Source organism: Colias eurytheme, chromosome 26 (genome assembly GCF_061535395.1).
Source record: "Colias eurytheme isolate Ceu_HAF_F1 chromosome 26, ilColEury1 Martin Lab GWU primary, whole genome shotgun sequence".
Classification (NCBI taxonomy): Eukaryota; Metazoa; Arthropoda; class Insecta; order Lepidoptera; family Pieridae; genus Colias; species Colias eurytheme.
In genome coordinates this window covers 3,399,023-3,426,272 of record NC_143005.1, presented here as the reverse complement: position 1 = coordinate 3,426,272, position 27,250 = coordinate 3,399,023, and the positions used below count along the sequence as shown (strand labels likewise).

The 27,250-nt window shown below is 31.3% G+C and overlaps 1 protein-coding gene across 1 annotated transcript in view; it reads right to left on the bottom strand.

The window, feature by feature from the left end:
• LOC149897111 (synaptotagmin-10-like) overlaps nucleotides 1-26,902 on the bottom strand; it is a 50,695-nt gene extending 23,793 nt beyond the window's left edge. The window contains exons 1-5 of the mRNA XM_090116610.1: nucleotides 26,777-26,902; nucleotides 22,290-22,431; nucleotides 11,009-11,152; nucleotides 3,148-3,270; nucleotides 556-710 (exon numbers count right to left, since the gene is read on the bottom strand). Coding sequence (XP_089972736.1) covers nucleotides 556-710; nucleotides 3,148-3,270; nucleotides 11,009-11,152; nucleotides 22,290-22,431; nucleotides 26,777-26,856 — 644 coding nt within the window. The 5' untranslated portion in view covers nucleotides 26,857-26,902. The remainder of the gene's footprint in view (nucleotides 1-555; nucleotides 711-3,147; nucleotides 3,271-11,008; nucleotides 11,153-22,289; nucleotides 22,432-26,776) is intronic.
• Nucleotides 26,903-27,250: the final 348 nt, after the last annotated feature.

The window sequence follows — 27,250 nt, the reverse complement described above, 5'->3', positions numbered from 1 at the left end:
AAGAACTGATTTACTCTTAAAATCTAGAGATTAATTAGTAGCATTAAAACTTAGATATTCATTCCATGAATCGGTATTAAGTCTTAATTCTTATTCCAGGAAACAATTTTCTCTCCCAATCTTATGATTTACTTATTAGTAGCGTAAAACTTAGAAGTTTATTCCAAGAATAAAAATGAAGACGAAGAAGTATATAAATCTTTCGACCTCATTTTATATTGAGTAAGTATATTTTAATTAGTGATGCATCTGTCCTGTCGTGTATCTGTCCCATATTGCCTAAGGTCTAGCTTAATTTTACTTTTTGATATTAAGTTTTATAGAGAGAATTCAAATGCTTTATAAATGAGAAAATTTTATAGAATGGAAAAAATACAATCATGAGGATTCAACCCCGCGTCTTTCCTACATTTCGCGGAGAGGCTAGGCGTCGCCCCGGCAAGGCAAAAGACGCGAGTTCGAATCTCGCCTGGTATTTTATTTTTCGATTCTTTAAAAATTTCTTGGTAATTTTACAACGTTTTTATTTTTTTAAACACTTTTTCTATACATTACCTGAATAAGAAGGTTTCATTGAATACCGGGTTGAGATTCTTCCGATGGACTTTGGTTTGGAATTTCTTCTTGCGATCGGGAAGTAAGAACACCTTGATGTAAGGGTCGCTGCTGCCAGTTACATCCTTGATGGGCAGATCTCGGGCTTCGAATATCTAGTAAGAATATATAAATAATATAAGTACATTAAAAATGTAAGACTAATATTATGAATACCTACCTATTTCGAAAATATAGCAAAAAATATTTCTATCATCGGAATAAGATCTGAATATAGTTATTGATTAGCATGAAGTATTTCTGTTGACATTTTGATTTTCCCATAAAGTTTAGAAAGCTCGTGAAATATTGCATTTTAAAATAAAGTTTGATTTTGTTCGAAAGATACATTGCGAGACGGAGGAGAAAGTTTTCTGTTTTTCATTCGAGTAAAGTTTTCGATTTCCAGAATGTCTCGTATAGATACACTGTATGTTGGTTGATTACCTTGAATTTACCATTATTAAAACGTACCTAAAGGTGTTTTGTGAAAATACTTTGAGAACTGAAATGAATCATTATTCTATATGAAAGAAAAGGAGAAACTCACTAAGAATTTATGTTATAGTAATTCAAATACGAAATCTTTATAATATTTTATTATCAAAAACACATACTGAATTTATAATCAGATTATCGAGTATTTTAGAGAGAGACTCTCCATTAAAAGCTAACAATAGTCAGAATGAGGAAATACATAAAAACAACAGTGCAGTAAGATCAACATTGTTTAAAACTAACAGATAATCAAAACAAACATTTTATTCATAAAACGATAGAACCAACTAAGTGATTGAGCTGTAATCCACTTGTTTATCGGTAACTTTCATTATTGGCTACGGTTTAGCACTATATTGCCTATAAACCTACACAACGCCTACACTTCAACTTAATAAAACTTGATGGCAGAATATATTGGTTTGGCAACAATACTAAGTCAAGAAAAAAGGTTAACTCTTTACTACGAGAATATGGATGATATAATCCGCTATAGATTATTATCTACACGTATGTTGTATTATTTACGAGTATCTTCTGTTATTTGATATGAGACATTCGCAAATAGACATAAGACGACTATAAGAAGACTTATAAGTGACTTTTCCGTATCTACTATAGTTTTGAAATATTCGGCATAACCTTTTTTGTCAATTTAATAGAGTTCAATATTAAAAACCACTTCATATGTTACCTATTTCAATATTTACGTTTACGTTTCAAAAGTACGTTTAAATAATGATTCCAATTTGCAAGTTATAATCTAATTATCATACCTTCAATATAAGACGAATAATTTATTAAAAATTCACGTTATATAGCGTAAAAATTCACTCAAACTTTGCAATATAAAGGATTCACTTCACTCGCGGATAATATGTAGCTTATGTGCTCATAAAAAAGTTAAAGCCCGATAAGTGATTGCAGAGTTTAATATAAAGACTATTAATCTATCCTGCTAAACTTTAATCCATCCTCGATGAGCCATCCATCTATGTTCAGAAACATAGTTTAAAATAGTATTACAAAGTAGGTTTTTTGCTTTCTAAACGCGATTTATGCATTGTATTATTTATCCTGACATATCGAAATCTTTATTTAGAGCGTAGTTACGGGGAGACTTTAATTTCTATATGTGTAGTATTATCTTTATCTTAATACTATTATAAAGGCGAAAGTTTGTAAGTATGGATGTATGGATGTTTGTTACTCTTTCACGTAAAAACTACTGAACCGATTACAATGAAATTTAGCACACATATAGAGGGTAACTTGGATTAACACATAGGATAGGTTTTATCCCGGAAATCCCACGGGAACGGGAACTATGCGGGTTTTCCTTTGAAAACGCGGGCGGAAATCTAGTACTCATATAAAATCGAACACGAGAAAATACTATGCTATTTAATTTTTATATTGGAAATTTCATCTGAAATTCTCCACGTGTATCCAGTATGGCAGTATAAAAATCGCTACATCATTATTATAAGGGCTCATTATATCATAATATTACATAATAGGTACTCCAATAAATTGTATCAAAAACAATGAGAAAGCAAACAAGGCTCCTCAGGGATCGTCTAGAATCTAGATAACAATTACAAATACTTGTTTATATTACGTTTATTGTGATGTCTGTGTTATTAGAAGTTGCTTTGATATTGACATTATACAAGTTACAAATGATGAAACGGTGTAATCAAATAATAATATTTTCAATAATAATTGTGTACTGAGTGGAAAATTTCATATTGTTGTTGTGTTGTGTAGTTTTCAATATAATAAGCTACTTCACGATGATTTAAAATGGCTCTGACTTGTCTAGAATACAATTCTCATTACTCTCATAAGTAAAAATGCATTTTATCTTCTCTTTTTTTTTTCGAATCTTGTATCGTACTAAGAAGAGTTTTTATCAACAATTCGTTTTCATTACGTATTTAAAATATAAAATATGTTGCAGGTAATTAACTATATCATTGCGCCTTGTTTTCGCTGGAAAGTCGGTAACATATAAAACACATAGACATATATATTACAAATAAACTATTTTACCTTCACCACCAAGGCTTCAACCTCCGAATCATACTTGAGTGCAAAGTGAAGCTTGCCGCAAAATTCCAAATCTCCACTGTCTGTAGATGACTGACGTACTAACTCGTTCTTATAGAGCTCCGGCTGTGGACAAACATTAACTATATTATAAGTAAAAACATTAAATTAAAAAATTATAAATAACTAGCTTTCCGCCCGCGGCTTCGCCCGCGTTTTCAAAGAAAAACCCGTTCCCGTAGGATTTCCGGGATAAAACCTATCCTATGTCCTTTCTCGGGTATCAAAATATCTCTATACCAAATTTCATGCAAATTGGTTCAGTAGTTAAGGCGTGATTGAGTAACAGACAGACAGACAGAGTTACTAGTTACTTTGTTACTTTCGCATTTATAATATTAGTATGGATTAAGCTACATGGCAACCAAACGAAAGGGTACCTACACTACATTCACCACAGTTATATAATAATGATATATAAACTATACACGTTTAAAATTATGAAGATTTTAAATTAATAGGTAATAATAGTTTTTTCAGAGAAGAGAGAAACAGATGTATGGGAACTTCATTTTTTTTCAGAGAATTAAAAATGCAATGAGCTTTAAATGATCTACCTCGAATGTAATTTTAAAATGAGGGCTTTATCATCAAAGTTTAGAGATTTTAATATCCACATCTGTCTTTTTCTTTTTTAAATTGTGCCATGCTTTTTGTATTTTTACTATCATATTTTTTACATTTCATATGAATCGTGGTCCTTTCTCAGTATATTCTTTTAAGGGCTGATTTTTCAATCCTTGGTTAAAACTTATTCGTCTGTCAAATACGGGCAATTAACGTATTTTAATTGCCCGTATTTGACAGTTTACGTGACATTTTAATATTATCGTGTAATACTTTATTGGACGGATAAGTTTTATCCAAGCATTGAAAAATCGGCCCTTATTTAAATTAAAATACGTATTCTTTACACATCACATTTTTAAAATAACACAGACAGAAAAGAAAACGTTGTAAATCGTTGCAACATTTTATATTCAATATTATACATTCAATTCTATGCCAGACCTTACTATAAATGCCACATAAAATATAACTTTACATAAATTAGCTAACAACAAAAGACTGCATTTCGTGACTCAACGAAGAAAATTCAAAGAAAATCTTGTTTCACGAAAGAAAAGCATCTCGACCCGAGTATTGTGATTTTTGATGTAAGAAGTGCATTCTTTATAAAAAGAATCTTCAGAATACTATGGTACCATCTGGAACTATACTTTGTTTTCTATAAGTTTTGTTAACTACGTATTGTAAAATAAAATAATATTTCTCTTCAAATCGAAAAAATGTTCAAGTACAAATTTATATGCATTTTGTAATTATTCCTTTTCATAATACATGTCTATTGAAAATAGACATAAGTTTTTTTAATTATTATTCTATTCAACATTAATTCATTTAACAAAAAATATTTCATATTTAATATCTATAGCCACCACACTCTATTAATACCACATGGACATTTAAAAACATTAAATTAAAAACCGTAAACCATACAGGAACAATATTAGCCTTGCTCGTGAATATAAAAAGGAATTTACGATAATTCCCGCCATTTCGTAAACAATACGCACAAAGCGTTATTTATGGTTTCAATAATAATTTTACGGCGTCTGCTAGTAGGTTAATATGTAATGAAAGACAATAGCCACAGGTATTGTTTTTTATACGCCAATTTATCTTTGATCAACTTCCTATTACAAGTACTGTACATCGTTCTTGTACATGGGTAGATACCCATTGTAATAATTGTTAGAAAACAAAGCATATGTATTATAGGGTTTGAGTTATGGGAGATGATAGCCTTATCTTTATGAAATAATGTTATTGATTTGAATGTTCCTTGCTTTACGTATACTATTGTACTATTGTACCATTTTACCTATGTTTTATTGTCGTTTACAGAACAACATTATCTCCAACTCTCTCAACATTATCCATGAACCAAAAATAAAAATATTATATCAATCGTATACAAATCATAACTATACTAAATGCTAGATAATAAAAAAGGTATATAAAGCCTATTTTATTCAATCAAAATGTCAATTTAATTAAATCACATAACGAAACTATAATATCACATCATATTAAATTATTCCATTAAGCGTCATAATCCAGTCCATTATCAAAACAATATGAAGTCGGTTAATACATATAAGAACCCTAAACGCTCCCAACTAACATTAAATAGCTTTTATTCCTTAATAGCAAGTAATCGTGATCGTTCATAGTTCTAATGTCGATTATACTACCATTTACCAAGTAAAAACAACCTAGCTTTCGTGAGTAAGTGATTTATCGATATGGATGTTGTAAATAAATAGACGATGATAATAATCGTAGTAAACCTTGGAAAATATAAATACGCTAACAATTTCACCATACATTGAACATTTAATAAATAATAGCTCTCCACATACAGAAACTTAATTGCTCGTTATCACGGATTTAGATTCTATAAAGAAGCAAATATCATTTCAAATATTGAAAGTAATATTCTGAATAACTATCAACTGGAGCTAAAACGATATGTTTCAATTTAGGTGACTCGATAACAAGATGTAACTCGTAAACTTCAAAGTTTCTGCAAGGAATTGCTCCAACTAAACTGTCATAATTCAGACTAAATAAAAACCCTATACTATCTTCAACATCTGGTTTCGTTTCTATGATAATATTGAATTTTAATAAACACATTTAAATATTTATACATTTAATTGATGGGTGATTATTATTAAAATAATATAATACATATTTATATGTATATATGTGTATATATTGTATATTAATTATATATATATATACTTATCTATTTACCATATATGTGTATTATATTTATGTTTAGTTTAGTATCCTAATATTTTTCCGTTTTTTAAGTATTTTTACAATTTTATTTTATCTTTGTGGAATATTTGTACATGTTACGTCTTACTGTAACTTTCACTATTGTACCGCGCCTACTCTCCTACTTCCCAGCTCTCCTTTGCTTTTTGGTTGTCTGGTAGAAATCGCTCATGAGCGATAAGACCGCCTACTGTACCTTAACCTCTTGTGCTGATTTTTATTGTCCTTCTGTCAACCTGTGTGTACAATAAAGTGTTTTTATTTATTTATTTATTATACATTTCCGTAATCATAACAATGAACATGAGATTGGAAAAATTTGACTAATAAACATACCTATATCATGGTAATGTATTTCCCAATTTTGTAGAGGGATAGAAGAAATGTAGCAAACTCATTTCTAAATAATTCTACAGTCTGATTTATTGTGGTATCCAAGCAGTATTTATTTTTGCATTTGTTTTTACTTTTTACACTAATTAATATCATTAATTAATATTATTATCACTAATTAATATTATTTTATCGCTTCACTACCATAATTTTACTGATTTTAAAAATATAAATAAAAAAAAAACGTGTGACACTCGAGGACTGCCGCGGTAAAGCTATTGCATGCTATGCCTTCAAGCCACACCTCCGTGCCCGTCGGAGTGGGGAGCGTGAGGTTTTTTCGTTACGGAATTTCTGGATTCGGTCCCCGCGCTCAAGGCTCGCGATAGAAGTTATGCAATAGCTTAATAAAACACATCCACACAAAGTGTATACTCCTTAGATTTTTTGATTATTATTGCATTAGTTTAGCTAATGTACACTAATAGCAATACAAGTTAATATTTCTAGACGTTCATAAATATCTCGGCTGGCTAGTGTAACACTGCCAAATTATTATCTCAATGTCCTATCTCCATTACTTATTAACCAAACCTTGCCATTAGCGAGATTAATTTCTCTTTTATATTTCAATGCCAAAGTAACACGCATTTAAGGTTGGGTTTCATAGAAACTAGAGCTTTTGAAACATTATTATAAATCTTAATAAATTCATTTGATACGAAATTTATGTTTCTACGAGGGAATTTAATTTATCTGATATTCTTTACATTAGATTAAAACAATATTTAAACACATTCCTTCAAAACGTTCATCCTATTGGCATTCGGAGAATGACTAGAAACACATTGCCAGTTACAAGAAATTCAAATTGAAATTAACATTTAAATAATACAACTACGCTTTGCTACTATATTCCAGGATACGAACAAGTAGAGTTCTGTCTATTGTACAACACAAATTCCTTCAAATCTACTCGTGTAAACTGAAACCTTATAACAAAAGAAAATATTCTCACACATATCTTAAAGAACCGACACATAATTTAGTGTTAGCACAGGGTGTTAGCTTAATGCAGCAATCTCCATAATCGATGCTACAAAGTTGTAAACAGCATCACGGAAGCCAGTGAACTGTTACTGAAAAATTACTTAAAGTGCTAAATGGAGTGGATATTTCAAATCACTAGCTACGACTTTGTACTCTGCACGCAACCAACCGACGAGCCGATCGCTCACAGCGTTTCACCTTCAGTTTTAATAGTTATTTTTTTCTGTGCGACTGTATATTTTATAGTTTACTAGTACCCCGCGGTTTTACCCGCATTGCTCCGCTCCTGTTGGTCTTAGTGTGATGATATATAGCCTATAATCGTCCTCGATAAATGGGTTATCTAACACCGAAAGAATTTTTCAAATCGGACCAGTAGTTTCTGAGATTAGCGCGTTCAAACAAACAAACTCTTCAACTTTATAATATTAAGTAAGTATAGATTAGGGGTCTGACAACTACCTAGAAAATATGTCGATTTGCAGCTTCAACATTCTATAAGAGTAATATTTTCAATGTGAAGTATTTCGTCTGGACTCTGGTCTACAGTAAAATCACAGACTAATAATAATATACTACGTATACAAGTAAAATATTACTTTCTGCTTGGTTATTTCTAAATTCTAACAATAGAAATTTAATAATGCAAACTTATATGGGTAGAAAAGGTTGAATATGAATATTTGTAAGAAAACATATTTTAATAATACGATATCTTAAGACTTGTGTTATATGTTATTATACCTGAAAGGTTTACACAGTTCGGTTTGCAAGTATTTATACTTATACATAACGTTTAAGAATTTAAGAAGAATTTAAGTTTAAGAATTAATACGTCTTATAATAGGTACAGCGATAGAAAAAAATTCGTCAAAAACAACAAAATGCAAAAGTAAAAAAGGTTAATTTTGATTTATCATGTCTGGACGTCTTTAATATTTATACACCCTAGAGTAACAGGTGTAGAAAGTACCCTCCTAAAACTTAAAATGCACCCCGAAGATCGCACCATTGGTGCTTTACAAAATGTTAGAAATTAAAATAAATTGGCAACCTGTTGCTGCTAAATTTACAACCTTTCTGAAAGGATGACATTTTTGCGAAGAATTTCTCTCGAATTTTACCGAAACTTTTATTCATGTTGACAAGTTTATGAGAGTATGTAGCGCACACATATATTTGTGAAATTGTCGAAGAATTGAATTCAAAGTAGTTTTGTTTGAATGAGCGACACACGTTTTATTAAGCTGTGTCCTCGACTCTGTCATTGTCATCATAGAAATGCAGTTAAATATTAGATTTGGTTTAAAATGTTACTTTTTCCTAGAAATAGAGGACATGGAAATAATCGTTTGAATTCAAAAGATAATATGTTATATTATTTTGGAAATTATAATTTTGCCTTTTTAACCAAACTAATAAAATTCCTACTATCTGTATCTTATTAAAAAAGAAAAATAATTGTAGGAAGAGCACAAATTAAACGCTCTTTAAATGAGCACAATAAACAGAAATATCAAATTACTGAAGTTCAGACAAGTTATATTAATTGGAGCGATGTAATTTACAACGATATTTTTCTTCCAAAGAAGAAAACTTTCTATGAGTATTTTATGTTTGTGTAGTAGGTACGATATTTGTCGACCGAGAAATATAATTTATAACAAAAATTATGTAAACATCTTTGAAGGGTGATTTAACTTGTTTGTTTTTAATTAATAAAATTCTAAAAACGAACGTTTTTCACTTGTTTTCCACTTTCATAATGTGACATTTGTAAAATTAATAAAGGTAGTTCATAAGTTGGGCTATTAACTTATAATACTACTTAGTTGTGAACTTTGTAAATTTTGATATTACAATTATTGAACAAAAGATCACGGCAAAGAATCTTCCTCATCCTTTGTTCCTTTTGTTTGCTATTTAATGTTTTGAGAACCTTTCAATTATTTCAATATTTTGAGTATCAAATAATTCACTGAACTAAATATGAACACAAAACAAACAATTATTACAATATACAAATATTAATGGTAAAGAAAAATAACATTTGTGACAGAAACTAATAATGTTGAATAGTACAAGAAAACTGGAACTAATACACTCTAGCAAACTAATCTTTTACTGGAAAATAAACGAAAGGTCTTCAATTCATGGAGGTTTTCGAATTCTATGAAACTGTTGAATAGAACTTTTAAATTGCTCAAAGTTGTCTATACAAACTTTTTAGCATTTATACTAAGTAAAGAATAAACTTGAGTTGTCTCTTAGTAACCTGATAAGAGTTGATGAATTCGTGCTTTGATATTTTTCTTCCAAAGAAGAAATATTATTTACATGAACCTCTTAAAAGAATTTAACACGACGAGACCAACTTTGCACTTCGTTTGAAATAAATTTCTCAACTATTATTTTCGAAGTAAGACACTCAGTTTCAGGTTGTTTGACTCTTATAAAAATTTGACTCTTATACACACGTTTAATATAATAAACTGAAAATAGCTGTTAATATATCTAATAAACTTAATATTATTTTTACTTCCACCATCCTGGCTCTCAAATTAATTAGCGGGTAACATTTTTACGTTTTCACCAAAATTATTCAATTTGCACTATATTTCAAAGGCGAAAATGACCTAATTTCGCCGTAATATATTTTAATTACCGTCACAAGATTCCTCTAAGGAGCTATCTCGATAGATTTACGGCGAAACTCCCGGTCATGCCCTTGCCTTTCAAGGCAATGATCGCTACATTGTTTGGAAATTATTTTGTTGTCACACTTGTAATACTATACACACCGCTTATTCAAGTTTTCTTTTAAAGTAAATATTTACACAAATAATAGTAAATGCGAAAGTTTTGACGATAGATATTGTTTTTCAATCACACTAATCAATCCAACTGCCGATATGGTTTTTGGTGAAACTCGCTACGAACTTGCTATGGGTACCAAAAATGTACCTTATAAATTATAAAATATAGATTTATTAAAAAACCAAACGGCTTAATCCGCGGATGAAACCACGGGAAACAACTAATGTTCTTTATTGACGCAGTTTTAACGGATTCTTTCAATTATAGAGCAATTTATTAGTCTGCGCGTTTTATATAATAGAAAATTTATGCTGATATCTACAACTTGGTAAGAGCAACAATACCGCATAATTCAACGTCGAACTCAATAGCCAATTATATACCACAATCTATGTAATTACATACCATTCTTTAAGCATTTATATGTATAAAATGATATTATTTTGTTATATTTAAATATATAGTTTTATGTTATTTCTATTAGAATAAGAATCCATCAGAACATTTTATAATCAAGTACAAGGATATTTTGTCAAATATTTTGAGACTCAATCGTACAACAACTTGAAATTTGACTTTTTTAATGATTATAGCAGAATAATTTCAGAAATTAGATGCCAGGTTTTTATCCATTAAAGGACAAGATCAAACACCTTTTTTTATTTCCATTTAAAACAACACGTTTAAAAATAAATAACTACATATTTTTTGTGCGCCCTCTAAATAAATAAAGATTAAAAAAAATGTACATTACCTTTATAAGTCCAATAGAAGAATCAGCTCGTTCCAAGCTACAGATGCTAAACTGTATGGAAGGCAGGTCCAACCGATGGGATAGTTGACGTTGGAATGTCTGATGACGGTCTGGTACGATTGGCAGCGTCGTTTGACGGAGCACCTGTTAACAAATATTAGTTTATTTTATATGTATTAACTATCTAATCTTCATAAAAAGAAATTAATCGTCAAACGTGTCTAAACGAAAAACTCGAGAACGACTGAACCGATTGGGTTGATTCCTTTCCTTGAAAATAGAAAACGTAAGCATGTACAGTGTACACAAGGGCGAAGCCTGGTTGGACCACAAGTTATTAATATTTCTTCAGTTCTCAAAAGGAAAACTTTTTATTGCACTCCGCTCCTATAAGTCATAGTCTTAGGTCATAGCATCATGTTTTATCTGAAGTGTATAATATATTACTCGATATATTGACAATTCAACACCAAAAGATAAGTTTTCAGTTGGTATGATGAACCAATTGCGCGTTTAACCAAACAAATATACTCAATTCGTGAATTTATTTTATGCAAACGTTGTCCTGACATTAACTTTCGGCGATTCATTTTTATTCATATAGATTATTACAGATAAAATATGAGAACACATAAAAGCTTGGGAAATATGAATACCCACAAATCGATACATTTAAATTGCCAGATTAAATGAAATGAACTTTATCACAGACTAGTTGCTCCGCGCGGTTTCACCCCCGTGGCTCAACTCCTGTTGCCCGTAGCGTGATGAAATATAGTCTATAACCTTTCTCGATAAATGGGCTATCTAACACCGAAAGAATTTTTCAAATCGGACCAGTAGTTCCCGAGATTAGTGCGTTCAAACAAACAAACAAACAAACAAACAAACTCTTCAGCTTTATAATATTAGTATAGACTAGCTGTGCCCTGCGGTTTGACCCGCAGTACTGCACTCCTGTTGGTCTTAGCGTGATGATATATCGTCTATAGCCTTCCTCGATAAATGGGCTACACCGAAAGAATCTGAGATTAGCGCGTTCAAACAAACAAACTCTTCAGCTTTATAATATTAGTATAGATTACATTTTATAAAAAGTAAACTTTAATTAAATTTACACGGAAGCTGTCAACAAAATTGAATCTTGCCAACGACGGTAATAAATATTTTAATCAGAGATCGGAATACTAACACTCTGAATAGTGAATTATCTAATAGAATTTTGCCGCCAATTTCCTATCAATTACGTGCTACAGTTACGTGTTTATAATATAAATTACATTTGGCCAGATCGTGGAATTACACATGATGTGAATACTAATCAAAGCTCCATAATATTTCATATATTATACAATACATTTGAAATAACATTACTAACATATTTTTAAAATTATTTAGCTATAGATATAGTAAGATACAGAAGAGAGAAAGTTGATATCGAGTTTTCGGTAGAGAAAACTACGCAGCTACTTACATTTTCATGTGTTTTATTTAATTCTTAAATGGAGACAGAAAAAAACAAAGATAATAAAAAGACCTTGGCTTTATGACATAGAGAACAAATAAATATTACAAGTAATAAAACAGAATAACAAAACATATACGCTTATTACTAACACGAAATAAATACTCAAAGGACATATTTAATACGAACAGAGGCACGAGCAACGGCTTGTATTAGATACGTTGTAGGTTTATATTATCTAGTACATCGATCCAAGGCCTAATTCCCTACCTAGGTCTCGTTTCAATCTGCTGATGCAATAGGCTGTAAATCTTATCCTATCCTTACAGGTAGGTAATGTGTTTTTTAATAATATCGTCTTGGCTGTATCTAATCTATTTTGTCCATAAATAAAAAACGTTTTATATTACCCTTTATTATCTTCACCTGTATGTTTGTTTTGACTTGATGTAAGACTTGATTTTGACCCTAAACGGACGGAGATTTAATCCAAATTGTAATTGTTCACTTATCAAAAATCGGTGACAACACACTAATTTCATGAGCTTAAGCGTGTTTTTTACGTGTAGTGTAAATTATATTACAAAGAGTTCGTTACCTTTAATATTTATAATAAATAAATAATAATAAAATCTTTATTAGCAAGCAGGCCAGGTACATTAAAAATTAACAATCTATGTACATACTTACAAACTAATTACTAAAACCTACTAGCTAAAAGGAATGCCGCTCAGCATTTTACAGTGAAAGCATAGACTTTCACTGCAGAGCTGATTTTCAGCGACACCTTATTTATACTTCACATATTTCACATCATGTTCCCAAAATCAGTGACAATTTAATTAAAACTCGATAAAGTTCGCTTATTTCGCAGAAACGGCTTTATGCAGGTCACAAGTAGTGGTTTAACATTTTAATTTATTCAATTGTTATTTATTTACATTGTATGTTTTAACTTTATTCTCAGAACACATTAAGAGCAGATTTTTCAATCCTTGGTTAAAACTTATTCGTCGAATAATGTATAAAACTACCATTTTAAAAATATATTCTAATTGTCCGTATTAAACAGTTTACAGGTGACATTTTAAAATGTTTGTGTAATAGTTTATTGGACGGACAAATTTTAACCAAGGATTGAAAAATCGGCGCTAAATAAAATAAAGATAAGGATGAGTAATAATGATTGTAGATTATTAATAAAGCAGGGATATTCTGTACCTACTAATTCATTACTTTCTATTTAGGAAGGTATCAGTGTTTACAAATTATCGTTTTACAATAATATATACTTTTTAATATTATAAACATTGAATGATATGATTTTTGTATCTAATGATAGTTAGACTAGAGAGAGACTAGCTACTTTTAATTTCATTATTTGTATTTATTTCGTATATTGTAATATATTGCAATGTTTCTAAAACCCCTTAATCACTAATGCGATTTCGTCAATTTTACTTTCCTAGTAAAATTATTCGTAACAATATATCAACTCCAAGCAATAAGTACCTAAAAAATGCATAAATATCTTTACTTCATTGTTGAACATTGTTTCATAGATTTCCAATTCAGTGAATAGCAGACAAACCATTAATGTTTAATATCCGTTTGTCGTTGCATTTCTTGCAATATAGCTTCGAATATTGAAGTATCTGCTTTTCCGTATTACAAAGAATTGAACGCAACCTTTGATATTTATTATGAACGTTTCTTGTAGCTTTGACGCTACTTATACATGTAGATTTTAAAGCTATGGTTCTTGAAAACTTGAAATGGAATAACCAAGTTTTTCAATAGATTGATGATATGATACGAAAAATTTATGTTAATTCTTTTCGGGACGAAATAGAACAAAAGGTATATATAGTACTAGCTGTTGCCCGCGACTTCGTCCGCGATTCGGTCGTTTTTCGTCATTCGTCGTTTAAAAAAAATACGTGTCACTTTATTTTTGAATGTTCTTAATTGTCTCTTATAAAATTTAACTACATTAAAATTGAATACTCTGATAAGAAAATCTTAAAATCATCGAAAATCATAGACATCGAGTATCTGAGGAAAACATGAATGAATGTGATTTAAATTCTACATTTCTTAGTAATTAAAATAATAATCTAAATTAAATGTAGATTAACAGTTTGAGCGCACCATTATAGAATATGTACCTAAGTAATAAATTACGTTAGTTTACATAGTAACTTTACTAAAAACACGATGACTTTCTTTCGCGCTCGGTACCACAAACTAAACATGTTTGTGGTACGTGGCCCGCGTCACTTTACCCCCCACGAGTTCCCCTCCGTTGCTATGCGAAAATACATTCGTCGCCCTACTGTAGGAAAAATTGTAATACTGTGGCCTGGGCGTTAAAACACGCTCAGGGAATTCCTGAGTGCTGATAGACTTCCGTCTATCGGCATTTATACCAATTTTATATTAATATCACCATCTTGAGGAAAAGCTTCTAATGTCGATTTAAAACGCATAATATATACGGATTAACCTGATGAATTAACATGTTCTAAAATTGTGAAATGAGTTCAGTTTTAAATTCGAGAAATATTGATTTCTTGTATTCGATTATTCGTCGTAGTCGAATACAAAATATATTTAAAGAAACTTAGGTTGGCCTTCAGGCAAAAGGGATCCTATCAAATGATAAACTTGACCTTGTATCTTAAAAGTAAGAATGATAGGAGCATCTGATAATTGTTGAGCACCAAAGGATCATTTAAAACGCAATACTATAAGAGCTAATATTGTCTAAGAACTGTTTAGATTGCACATGTTCCTCTAAAACTTAAAAGTAGTGATTTCAAAGGTTCCGGCGTATCTTCAAACGGCGTATCTTCAAACGAAAGCCGACTCCTTACTCCACTTTAAAGCATTACAAAAAGAACATACTACGTTAATATCGCCTATACAGAAGATGATCTGTAATCAATTGTGAGGTTATAAGCAAACCCACTTTTATATTATTTTGTCGGACCACACCACCGAATTTGTAGATTGATCTTCTATGTTTACCTCGGGCCTTAAGGGCCGATTTTTCAATGCTTGGATAAAACTTATCCGTCCAATAAAGTATTACACTATAATTTTAAAATGTCACGTAAACTGTCAAATACGGGCAATTAGAATACGTTTTTAAAATGGTAGTTTTATACATTATTCGATGAATAAGTTTTATCCAAGCATTGAAAAATCGGCCCTAAGTCATTAAGACTATGTCGAAATCTGTCTGCAGTAAGACGGGCCTCTCGCTATTCGTCCGTTTAAAGAGACCAATAGTTTCAATTCTTAATCTTTCATTAAACAAACTTATTAATCGTTCTTGTCTCAAATAATGGTTAATATTCGCGTCCCTACTCTAGTTTATGCTCATGTTCATCTTCGAGAGATCGAATAATATTATGGTGCACCCTATTATTTGTCAAACGGTCTTCATATTGAGTAAAAGTTTCAGAATTCTCGAGATAAAATATGACGATCGTGATCAGCTGTGAGACGTAATTCCCTCTCAGTGAGGGTTTCGGTCTCACGGGATAGTACAATATGCCATTTGCGATCAGCTGTGAGACGTTATATATACCCTCTCAGTGAAGGTTTCGGTCTCACAGGATAGTACATGCCGTTCGCGGTCAGCTGTGAGCCGCAATTCTCGTTGTGAAGCGGTTTCAGGTTCGGCATAACACATGTTGTTTTCGGTCAATAGTAAGCCTCTTATCTCTAACGATCCTTGAGAACTCTTATTTCTCATTTTCTTAACTTTGCTCGAATTTCGATATATAAAGATTTTTTAGGTGGCACTGATGCGGGTGAATAAAAATTAAGTTAAAACGGACTAAGAGTGTTATAATCTCAATCATCATCATCAATACATATAATAAAATTGTGGAAAAGTGATGTCTGTACAATTAAAATATGTAGAAAAAAATTAGCAGGTGTTATTATTATCGAGAAATCGAGAGAAACCATTTTTTTCTCTTAAAAGCTCCCCCCTCCCACTTCCCGAACTCCGATTGACCGTAATTTATTTTTCCTTACATTTTTATCATATCCTTTTCTAATGGGTTTCATCCTACTGCGATTTTTTTTTGTTTCAAAAATTATCTACCCTGGTGTATAGGTAAATTTTCCACATAAAATGTCCTTTAAATTATGTCGTATTATATTTTTAACCCCCGACGCAAAAAGACTGGTGTTACCTATGTGTTTGACCGCTATGTATTTCTGTGTGTGTGTGTGTGTGTCTGTCTATGGCACCGTAGCTGGCTAACAGGTAAACCGAATTAGATGCGGTTTTTTTTGTTAGGCAGAATATTTTCCGACGCTGGTTCTTAGATAAAGTGTATCAAAATTGGTTCATCCACTTATTATACCTACATAGGGGTAAAAGTGGGAATGAAAAAAATGAAAGTTATAATTTATTTTTAAAGATCGTCGGGAAGTTTATGAAATTATTTATTCCTTTTTCTATACACTTTTCTTCGTCTAAACGGTTAAGTTACGTGCTCTCTCTCTATTCAGCCTTTAGTTACGTGCGTGAGACAGGAAAGATCTAATTTGGATTTGTTTCTGGATTTGATAAAAACTGAGTATCGATTAAGCTGATCAGTGGCTGCTGGCTACACCATAGATTATTAAAAACATCCGTTTAAGAAAGGAAGGAAATAGAATTTGCTCCTCTCCCCCCCCTGGTTCCTAAAAAATAATATGACATAATTTAAAAGAAATTTTACGTAGAATTAGTTAGGCATTTCTTTTTTGATTTTCGATATTATATACTAATCATAATTTTTAGGGTTCCGTACCTCAAAAAGAAAAAACGGAACCCTTATAGGATCACTTTGTTGTCCGTCTGTCCGTCCGTCCGTCCGTCCGTCTGTCAAGACCCTTTTTTCAGGAACGCGTGGAAGTATGAAGCTGAAATTTATATCAATTACTCAGGTCTACTGTCCCTTGAAACTGTGAAAAAATCAAACTTCTAAGCCAACGCAATCAAAAGATACAGCCGTTTATGCCGCAAATTTTCGACACTTGCCAGGGAATCAAAACCTACAGGGTGCTTCCCGTGAACTTAGAATCTTGAAATTTGGTACGAAGCAACGTCTTATAGCATAGATAAAGGAAAAATTACGAAAACCATAAATTTTTAGTTACATCACATAATATTTTTTTTTTAATAATTTTAAACTTATTTGTACGGAACCCTCGGTGCGCGAGTCCGACTCGCACTTGGCCGGTTTTTAATTACAATATGTAGTAACTATTTGGTATAGGTTAGGCATTTCATTTCTTGATTTTCTTTAATAATTTGGTACGTAAGTTTTTTAGCTCAGTTTAGTAAGAAATTTTAATAACAATTCTTTTAATTATTTATGGTAGTACAACAGTACAGTATGGTTGTACGTATTTACTCAATAATTGTATGTTAAGTAGTAATTCAGCATGGGCGTAGCCACGGTGGGGCTGGGTGGGGCGCTTACCCTGGCTTTGATCTGGTAGGTACTAATTGTGAAGGGGAGTGGGCGTGGGCGTGGGATTGGGACTGAACGTGGCATATGGCGTGGGAGTGCGAGTGGGCGCGGGAGTGGGAGCATGAAAATAAAAATGATTTTTTATTGTTGCCCCACCCTGAGCCCATGGTCATAGGTCCCATAGTCACTATTCGACGCGAACGAAGTCGCGGGGACAGCTAGTAGACAAATATAATCAGAAAGCTTTGAACTCCTAAGCTCAACCATAAAAGATAGACATTTATGATGTCGGGAGATATTTTTTATATAATATGGAGAACATTTCTTTCATACTTGATTTCTGTGTAGCTTTAACCATTAAGATACACGCATTAAGAACGCACACGCGACGAAAGCTTAAAAATGGAGTTGCTGCTCTGCTCACGAATATGAAAAATAATTGTACCAAGTTTCGTTTAAATCCGTCGAGTAGTTTTTGTTTCTATAACGGTTATACAGACAGACAGACGGACAAACATTTATGACGTCGATGTCGATCTCTAATCACCTCGTGATAGTTATTTAGGAAATATATTTCATGTGCAGAATTGACCTCTACAGATTTAATATAAGTAGGTATACATATATTTAGATTCCAATTTCCATGTAACGTTAAATTCGACTATACAATAACTAACAGACAACGCAGGTTACTCTCGTTTCCGTAAGTTGAGGCGGCTACATATTCGGTCCTAATAACATGACTTTTTGTGAACGAAACGACAGCGCGGTTTAATTCGATGGCAACACCATCAGAAAAAAGGAAATATTTTTAACTTTGAAAAAATATTATGATTTACTCTATTAATACTATTTTAACATTAACACAAAATATAAGACTGTGAGTGTGTAAAAATAAATCCAGCTAGTTTCACATCACACTTATGTTTATAATTAGGTATACGACATGAAAATATATTAATTACCAAGCAATAATCATACAGATAAATACTGAACAAAAGTATTAACAGTCAAAGTATATTTTTACTAACAACATGTAAATGATGAAGGAATAATAATTATCAACGAACTAACCTTTTTGTATTAGAGTCCCGCCTCGTGATCGAATTATTAAAACACGAAGATTTTTAAAAATGTAACCAATGAACACAATCAATATTAGATTAACTGTAATGGTGTCTAGTTTGACTTAAAATAATATACATCTACCCTCACTTTTAAAAATGTAGTATATTCACACGAATTATATAAGCGCACCTTATAGGGAAGGGAAGATTTATTATGGGTTAAAGAGTTAAATAAATAACTAACATAATTATATTTAAATTATTAATTTTTAACATTGTGTTCAGTAGTGTTAACATGTAAATTGATTTGATTTTTACGAAATCTCATAGATGGCGCTGAATCAATTTGTCTTTATAGTACTAAGATTCATTAAACAGTTTCTCTGCCCAAATTACGTAAATGACGTAGTTTTTATAGTGTAAAGCTAGATAATAGCATGGCTTACTCAAAAACAACATTTAAACATGAGTCTTTAGATTGTACGCTGTCGTAGTACACGGAATACGTAAGAAAAGTAAAGGTTCACAGCTCCTCCCCCGGAGGTGATAGCATGATAATATGTTTAAAAAAACCTCACACGACCTGTTAGTAATATTCATGCAAAATTTGAAGTCAATCTATGCAGTACTTTTCGAGATTAGCTCGGACAAACATACAGACAAACAGACAAACAGACAAACAGACAAACAGACAAACAGACAAAAATTCTAAAAACTATATTTTTGGCTTCTATATCGATTATAGATCATGGATTATGTATTCTTTTAAAAAAATATTCAATGTACAGTTTTGACTTTCCTACGATTTTATTATATGTATAGATTTACCTCTTCAATTTTTTATTTAATCACATTTAATATTGGTTGACCACCAATTTCAATTTATATTATCTGTTGTAGGTAGGTATAGCGGTAACAGAAATACATAATCTGAATTTTTGATATAACCTGGTGACAGACGGATAGCGAGGTTTTAATACTACCTATCTCTAGCCTAAATGAATAAATTTCGGAATTAATAAAATATATTTATGCTAGATAGATTACTTAGCGAGGAAAGCTATGTATCATCACGCTACGACCGATAGAAGCGGGGCCAACATGAAAAATGGGAAAATATATTACTTTGTAGATAGACAAAAATGGCAGCTAGTGTCTAACATGAAAAAATAGGCGTTTGGTTTTTAAACCAAAATAAATTTAAATCTAACCCACATCCCTTGTCTGTTAGAAAAAACAAGCGTTATTCCTCGTGTTTCCTTTTTTTAAAACCATCTGGAGCAAAACTATACAATGCATAATTTTAATATTATTTCAATGTAAAGATAAACAGCTTTTATGTTCTTGAATATAACTAATGAATAATCTAAGCTCATTTAAGTTTATTACCCCGATACAAACCCGTAAATTCAGATTTACTTTAAAATCCAACAGATAATTTTACGACTGTAATAAGTATCCATTCGGCTAACCAAAGGCTCCATAACAAAACCCAACAATGCACTAATACGAACAATAACTTGACTAATATTATATTTTATATTATATACAAAGGGAACGTGTCTCGGCGGGATTCACGAAGATATGTTCGGGTCAAAATCCCCATAAAGACATTGCCCTGAAAACTTACAAACAACGAAAATACTTTGACAAAAGTTCTAATTCCACGTCAAATATTGAACAATTAAACTTACTGAGTGGCCGGAATATTAATTCCCTTCTGATTTTCTTTTTGTATTCATAGTCAGTAAATACCCTAAAGACTAAGAAAAAACATGTCTCGGTCTGGCAGGACACAGAAGGCTGATTAGATACTTGTTCTGAAATAAATCGAAATATGAAGTAGATGCATATTGCATAATGCATCTGCACAATAACTCGCTCACAATTAACTTTTTAAATATTCTAAACATTGTTTTAGTTTAGATATCAAGACACTAAAATTCTTGCATTGTATTAACTATCAAATTCACTTATTAAGAAGTTGAAACCCAACAATCCAACACCCTTGTCTACCCTTCCTTCCTATAAAACACTAAAGAAACTCCAACAATTCAGAATAGAAATGTCTGCAATTTCTCTACTGTTCAATGTTCATATAAAAAACTGTAGAAAACTTATATTCATATTCAATACGTAGGTACTTAAACAAAGAATTGTATTCCAAAGTTTCATCTAAATACCTACTCCATTAGTGAACAAAGAATACATTTCTTCTGAAATTACGGAAATGAGTTATGCAGCCACGTTGAAATGTCTATTCCAATATAGCAATTTAAATGAAAAATTGTATTCCTAAGCTGTTCGGGTAACCTTACCTTTATTCTATCATCTTTCACTTAATATTATGTTTTCTTTGTTGAATAGCGGGATAAAGTATTTTTTGAAAGATAAATGACGTAAGTAATCTTTTTTTATTATAAGAATAATATTATACTGTTCACTCTTCATTTTTCACAGTGATCAAGTTAAACATAACTAGCGGTCCGCCCCGGCTTCGCCCGTGGTACATATTTCGCAATAAAAGGTAGCCTATGTTCTTTCTAAGGGTCTAAAGATTATCTGTACCAAATTTCATCAAAATCGGTCCAGTAGTTTATGCGTGAAAACCATACATACATACATACATACAAACTTTTCCTCTTTATAATATTAGTATTGATATAATAATGTCATTGTTTGATATATTTTATAAAATATACGAATGTTTTTTAACTTCTCTGAACAAGTAAATTCAATTTTATATATACTTACAAATAATAAAAAATGCACCAAAGTATTTCTTACATTTTGAAATTATTTTACGTCTATCATTTTAATATTTCAGAATTAATTAACCAGTATTTAGAAAGTTCTCGAAAACTCATTTGATAATAATTAATACATTTCATTGAGCTTTAAACTTAATTCTAGGGATTAAAATCACATTTATCTGCAGTTGTCTGTATTGATAAAAAATAATTAATTAACGTTCGTTATTTGGTTCATTATTTGGCTTCATAATTTATAAGTTCATTTAGTTTTTAATCCGAAGGTATATAATATTATTTTGTAGCACGGCGAGCTATAACCGTTTCAAAACCGAGTAGCAGGAATGGTACACAATATTGTTATATCAGTAAAACTAGTAGAAAGTAGTACGATTACTTTCTCCGTTCCTTTTTCTAGCCAGTTATACTTCGTCTTATTGAATAGAACAACACAGATAGAAACACGTAATGGATTTGCATTAAATAAATCAAATTATCAGCAATTTATACGCTTACCTTCTTAGCAGCATCCTTGTGTTCCTGTACGTATTCTTCTTTCAATGGCTCCGTCTGTAAGTCAGGCAGGGAGTGGCTGATCCTGATGGCGGCTTGGCGGGAAATCGAGTCGCAATTACTGTCTTGGGAGTCACGGCGGGCCCTAGGAAGACAATATAAAGTATTTGCCTAATTTATTTTTCAAATTAATAGAAAAGTATTGTTTGTGTTGTATGTATAAATCTACAAATAATTACCTGTAACGACGTTACGTAGATAGGTATTGCAAAGTGACGGCAGCCAAAAATGTTTTGTATTAGAATTAATGGGAATATGAATATAACTCAAAGCAATATAATATATTTAAAATTATTCACTAAATTAATATAAACACCCACTATAAACATGAATTTCGAATTATAAAAAAGAATTTTAACTTTTTTTTTGCAATACAGATTATACATAATTCCGTCGGATATTTCCCGCCAAATGTGCAAATAGGCAAAGGTTTTTGTGCATACAGCCAAAAAATTATATTGCGTTAATTTTAAAACAATTATTAATTAGTTTTTTTTCTTTAATGACACTACTTTAGTAAAAAAATTGTAACAGCAATTGCATAATGCATATAATGAAATATCCATGAAAAATGGGTGATATGAATAAATATTGCCAGTTTCAAATACGTCTGGTGATTTTAGTACTTGCAATAAAACATACATTTTTAAAAATTCAAACAGAAAAAATCGAATGTATTTTTTATAAGGTTAGTTTAAAAACGTGTTGTAAAATATCCGTCGTACTATAATAAATATAATTCGTGGTGTGAATTATTGATCTTTTGCGTGTTTAAATAATATTATGTTCGCCTATGTTTTTATTATTTGGTTTCAGGCGGTTAGCTAATATTATGTATTTTGTGCCATAATGTAAATATGTTGGGTTAAATAAAATTTATCAGAGTAAGTAAATTTACATTTATATTTATATGTTAAGCCATTGTGTTAAGCAAATTAAGACGAAACAAGATAGTTAATTATAATTAACGTAAACTATTTACTTAATAATTAAAAAAAAGTTATAAAAAATCCAAGTATTCATTTAAGAGCCCCTTATACTGAAAGTTTAGGCATTTTAGGCACTGAGACGGCTCGCGCCCGCGTTGCGCAGGAGCCGGCGCGGCATGAACTCCGGTGACCTATGAAGGCGGGCGAATACGCCACAGTATAAATAAATCAGTAGTTCGATTTTATTTGCTATCGTAGGAATGTATTTGATAAATAAATTTACTACTTATCCTATACCATTAAACGAGCAATATTTGAATATTTATATATTTGTTTGTATATATACAGTGTGGAAGTTTTCGATGTGCCCTGAATGGAAAGTAAGTACTTGAAATACTAGGGGTAGCAAATTTTTCTGAAAGGTAACATTCCTTTTTAAAATTTTACTTTATTATTAAAATCGATAGAAACAATATAAAATATAATTTATTGTTAATTTTTCGTAAAAATATTTGCTCTTAGAAATAAAAATATCATGGAATCTAACATTTTTATTGTAGAATCAACATCATCTCAACATAAAGAACGCTTCTAGTTTATTGGTCTATTTTATACATACATTTAAAGTTTAAAATGAAACTCTCGTTCTGGATACATTAATTTATTTTCTTCTGAAAATATTGGTAATAATAATTAAAAGTAAAACAAATAAAAAAGGCAAAATAATATGTAATTGAATATAAGTATGTAATAAGTATGTTAGTGTATTCAACCAACTTAAAAAAGTGTATTTTACAACAATTTGAATAATAATCAATTAATGATTGAAAATGACACCCGTGACGAAAAGATGTAAAGTTTTCGTCCGCACCATCTTGAATTTTAGTTTTGACCTCATATTGGTTAATAGCTACCCCAATAACCATGAAAATGATACCCATGACGAAAAGATGTAAAATTTTCGTCAGCGCCATCTTGGATTTTAGTTTTGAGCTCATATTGGTTAATAGCTACCCCAAAAACCATGAAAATGACACCCATGACGAAAAGATGTAAAATTTTCGTCGGCGCCATCTTGGATTATTTTTTTGACCTCATATTCGTTAATAGCTACCCCAAAAACCATGAAAATGACACCCATGACGAAAAGATGTAAAATTTTCGTCGGCGCCATCATGGATTATTGTTTTGACCTCATATTCGTTAATAGCTACCCCAAAAACCATGAAAATGACACCCATGACGAAAAGATGTAAAATTTTCGTCGGCGCCATCTTGGATTATTGTTTTGACCTCATATTCGTTAATAGCTACCCCAAAAACCATGAAAATGACACCCATGACGAAAAGATGTAAAATTTTCGTCGGTGCCATCTTGGATTTTAGTTTTGGCCTCATATTCGTTAATAGCTACCCCAAAAACCATGAAAATGACACCCATGACGAAAAGATGTAAAATTTTCGTCGGTGCCATCTTGGATTTTAGTTTTGGCCTCATATTCGTTAATAGCTACCCCAAAAACCATGAAAATGACATTCATCACGAAAAAAGTCAAATTTTCGTCGGCGCCATCTTGGATTGTTGTTTTATAAAAATAATATTTGTCATACTCATTGAATACAGATCAACCAACATCATAATAGTCTTTCTACTAGTACTTCAAAACTTTGCCGCTATTCCTATTCAACAACCCATATAAAAGAGGATCTCAGGCAAGGTAATTTTTAAAACATTTTACAAGGTAATTTTTTTAAATCACTACATAGTATATAAAACAAAGTCGCTTTCACTGTCCCTATGTCTCTATGTCCCTTTGTACGCTTAAATTTTTGAAACTACGCAACGGATTTTATAGTTCTTTCGATTCCCGGTCGAAGAAAATGAATTTTTGAAAATCTTTGAATGCAGTTCTATTTCTTTTTAAAATAAAGGAAATTTGCTATCTCTAGTATTTCTAGTACTTTCACCCAGGGCCTATCGAAAATTTCCACACTGTATTTACAAACAAATATATTAATATGCAAATATTGCTCGTTTAATAGTATAGAATAAGAAGTTAATTTATATTTACAACAATAATCCTAGGATAACAAACAAAATCAAACTACTGATTTATTTATACCGTGACGTGCTCGCCGTTTTACTCGCCGCTCGGTTCTAATACGCGAGCGGCGACTACAACGTGGTCGGGAGCAAAACTAGCACAGGTCCTCCTTCGATGACGTCCGGCTGGACTCTGGCGGCACTGACGTGGTGCGCGCGAGTCGCATTTTACGTATTATATTTTATATAGAAAAAAATAAGGGCTAAATTATAAATCTATCCAAAAATTTCCCTGTAAAACCTGATTAGTAAATTAAATGTAAAATTTTCATAAACATAGCGTTCCCCTAATTCTCATAAAACTGATTATGCTTTCAAAATCGATGTTACTTCTGATTTTTTTTTGATCGAGTTAAATGTTTAATATTGTGTTTTTATCCAAAAAAGTCACTAGATCAAACGTTTATCTGTGCTATATATTTTTTTAGGATTTTAAATATGATGATTTCTATCCAAAAACCATGATTTAGAAACATACATTTTGAACAATGGGGCCTTAAATAGGTAAAATTTCGAACAACGTATCGGATTTCGTTGGGATTTCGACCCTGCAAATTAATAAATTTTCTTATTTTCATTTCAGATATATGGAAGACTATAAACATTGCAAGGATTATTCTTCTTCTACTTAATCCATAGGTAGTCTATATAGTTTAAAATGTTCATTTTAAAACATTGTTTGAAGCTTTGAAGTCTCAAGTAAGTACCAGGAGCCTATAAATAAGCAGAAGTTTTAAATCCGTTCCGCTCACCTGCGCTAAGCCAGTCTACTGAAATGCAATTTCCTCAAGATAGTTATCTGGAACAATGTTATTATTCGCTCGACGTCGCTTGTAGGGCAAGCCTACTAGCAGACAATATGGCGTTGGATTATATTGACCAAATGTGTATCTTTTAGTTAAGGCAAAATTGAGGCGGTAAGCTTTGGGGGTTCGGACCAAGAGTGAATTAAATAAATAATTTATCACAGAATTTTGTCAGAAAATAAGGAAGCATTGACGATCGATTACGCTATACTTATGTTGATATAAGGATCTAGATGTTTCTTAGTATTTTACTCATTTTACCGATGCAAAATGCTTGAAGATTTCAACTAGGTATGGGTAAGGAACTGATAATCATTTTTTGGTCATTTCAGGTCATAAAGTTAAACTTAATCAATGTATTCAAGCGTAAATTATTAAGCTGCAATCTAAGAATAATTACACATATTCTAAGGCTGCAATATTAGTGTTAGCAATTGAATATTTAGGAATAATTGTAGGACCGCCTTCCCCTAATAATTCAAGTCCTTCCCAAACATAATTCTTTAATAATTATTAATTCTCCTACACCAAAACAATTGTTACAGCCAAACATAATTCTTTAATAATTATACCAATACAGTTTCCAATTACCTGCCCATAATCCATCTCCATGTAGCAGCACACTGATATCCCACAGCAGCAAGCAGTACCGCCGCCATGGCTGCCAGCATCAACGCAGCCGCGTAGTCCAGGGAACTGCCCAGCACACCAGCTGGAGACTCCAGACCTTCCGGCTTCCAAGTTTCTGGAACAAGTAAGGATTTTGTAGCTTTTTTTTGTTAGGGAAAAAACACTGTTTGGTTTCATTACAGTAAATAAATAAACGATAAATAATAGATAATTAAGTATACCAACATGGACTAATAAACTTTGATTCTATTCGTCCATGATACCAATTAGTTTTTAAAACTTTATCACCCTATAAATTTTAACAGGATATTTTATCTTTTTCTAAATAAATACAAATTTTCGATTGTGGCCGTCGAAATTTAAGTTAATATTAGAGGATAGTATTGAATAATGATAATAATTGATAATGTGAAAAATAATAATCTTCTTATATAT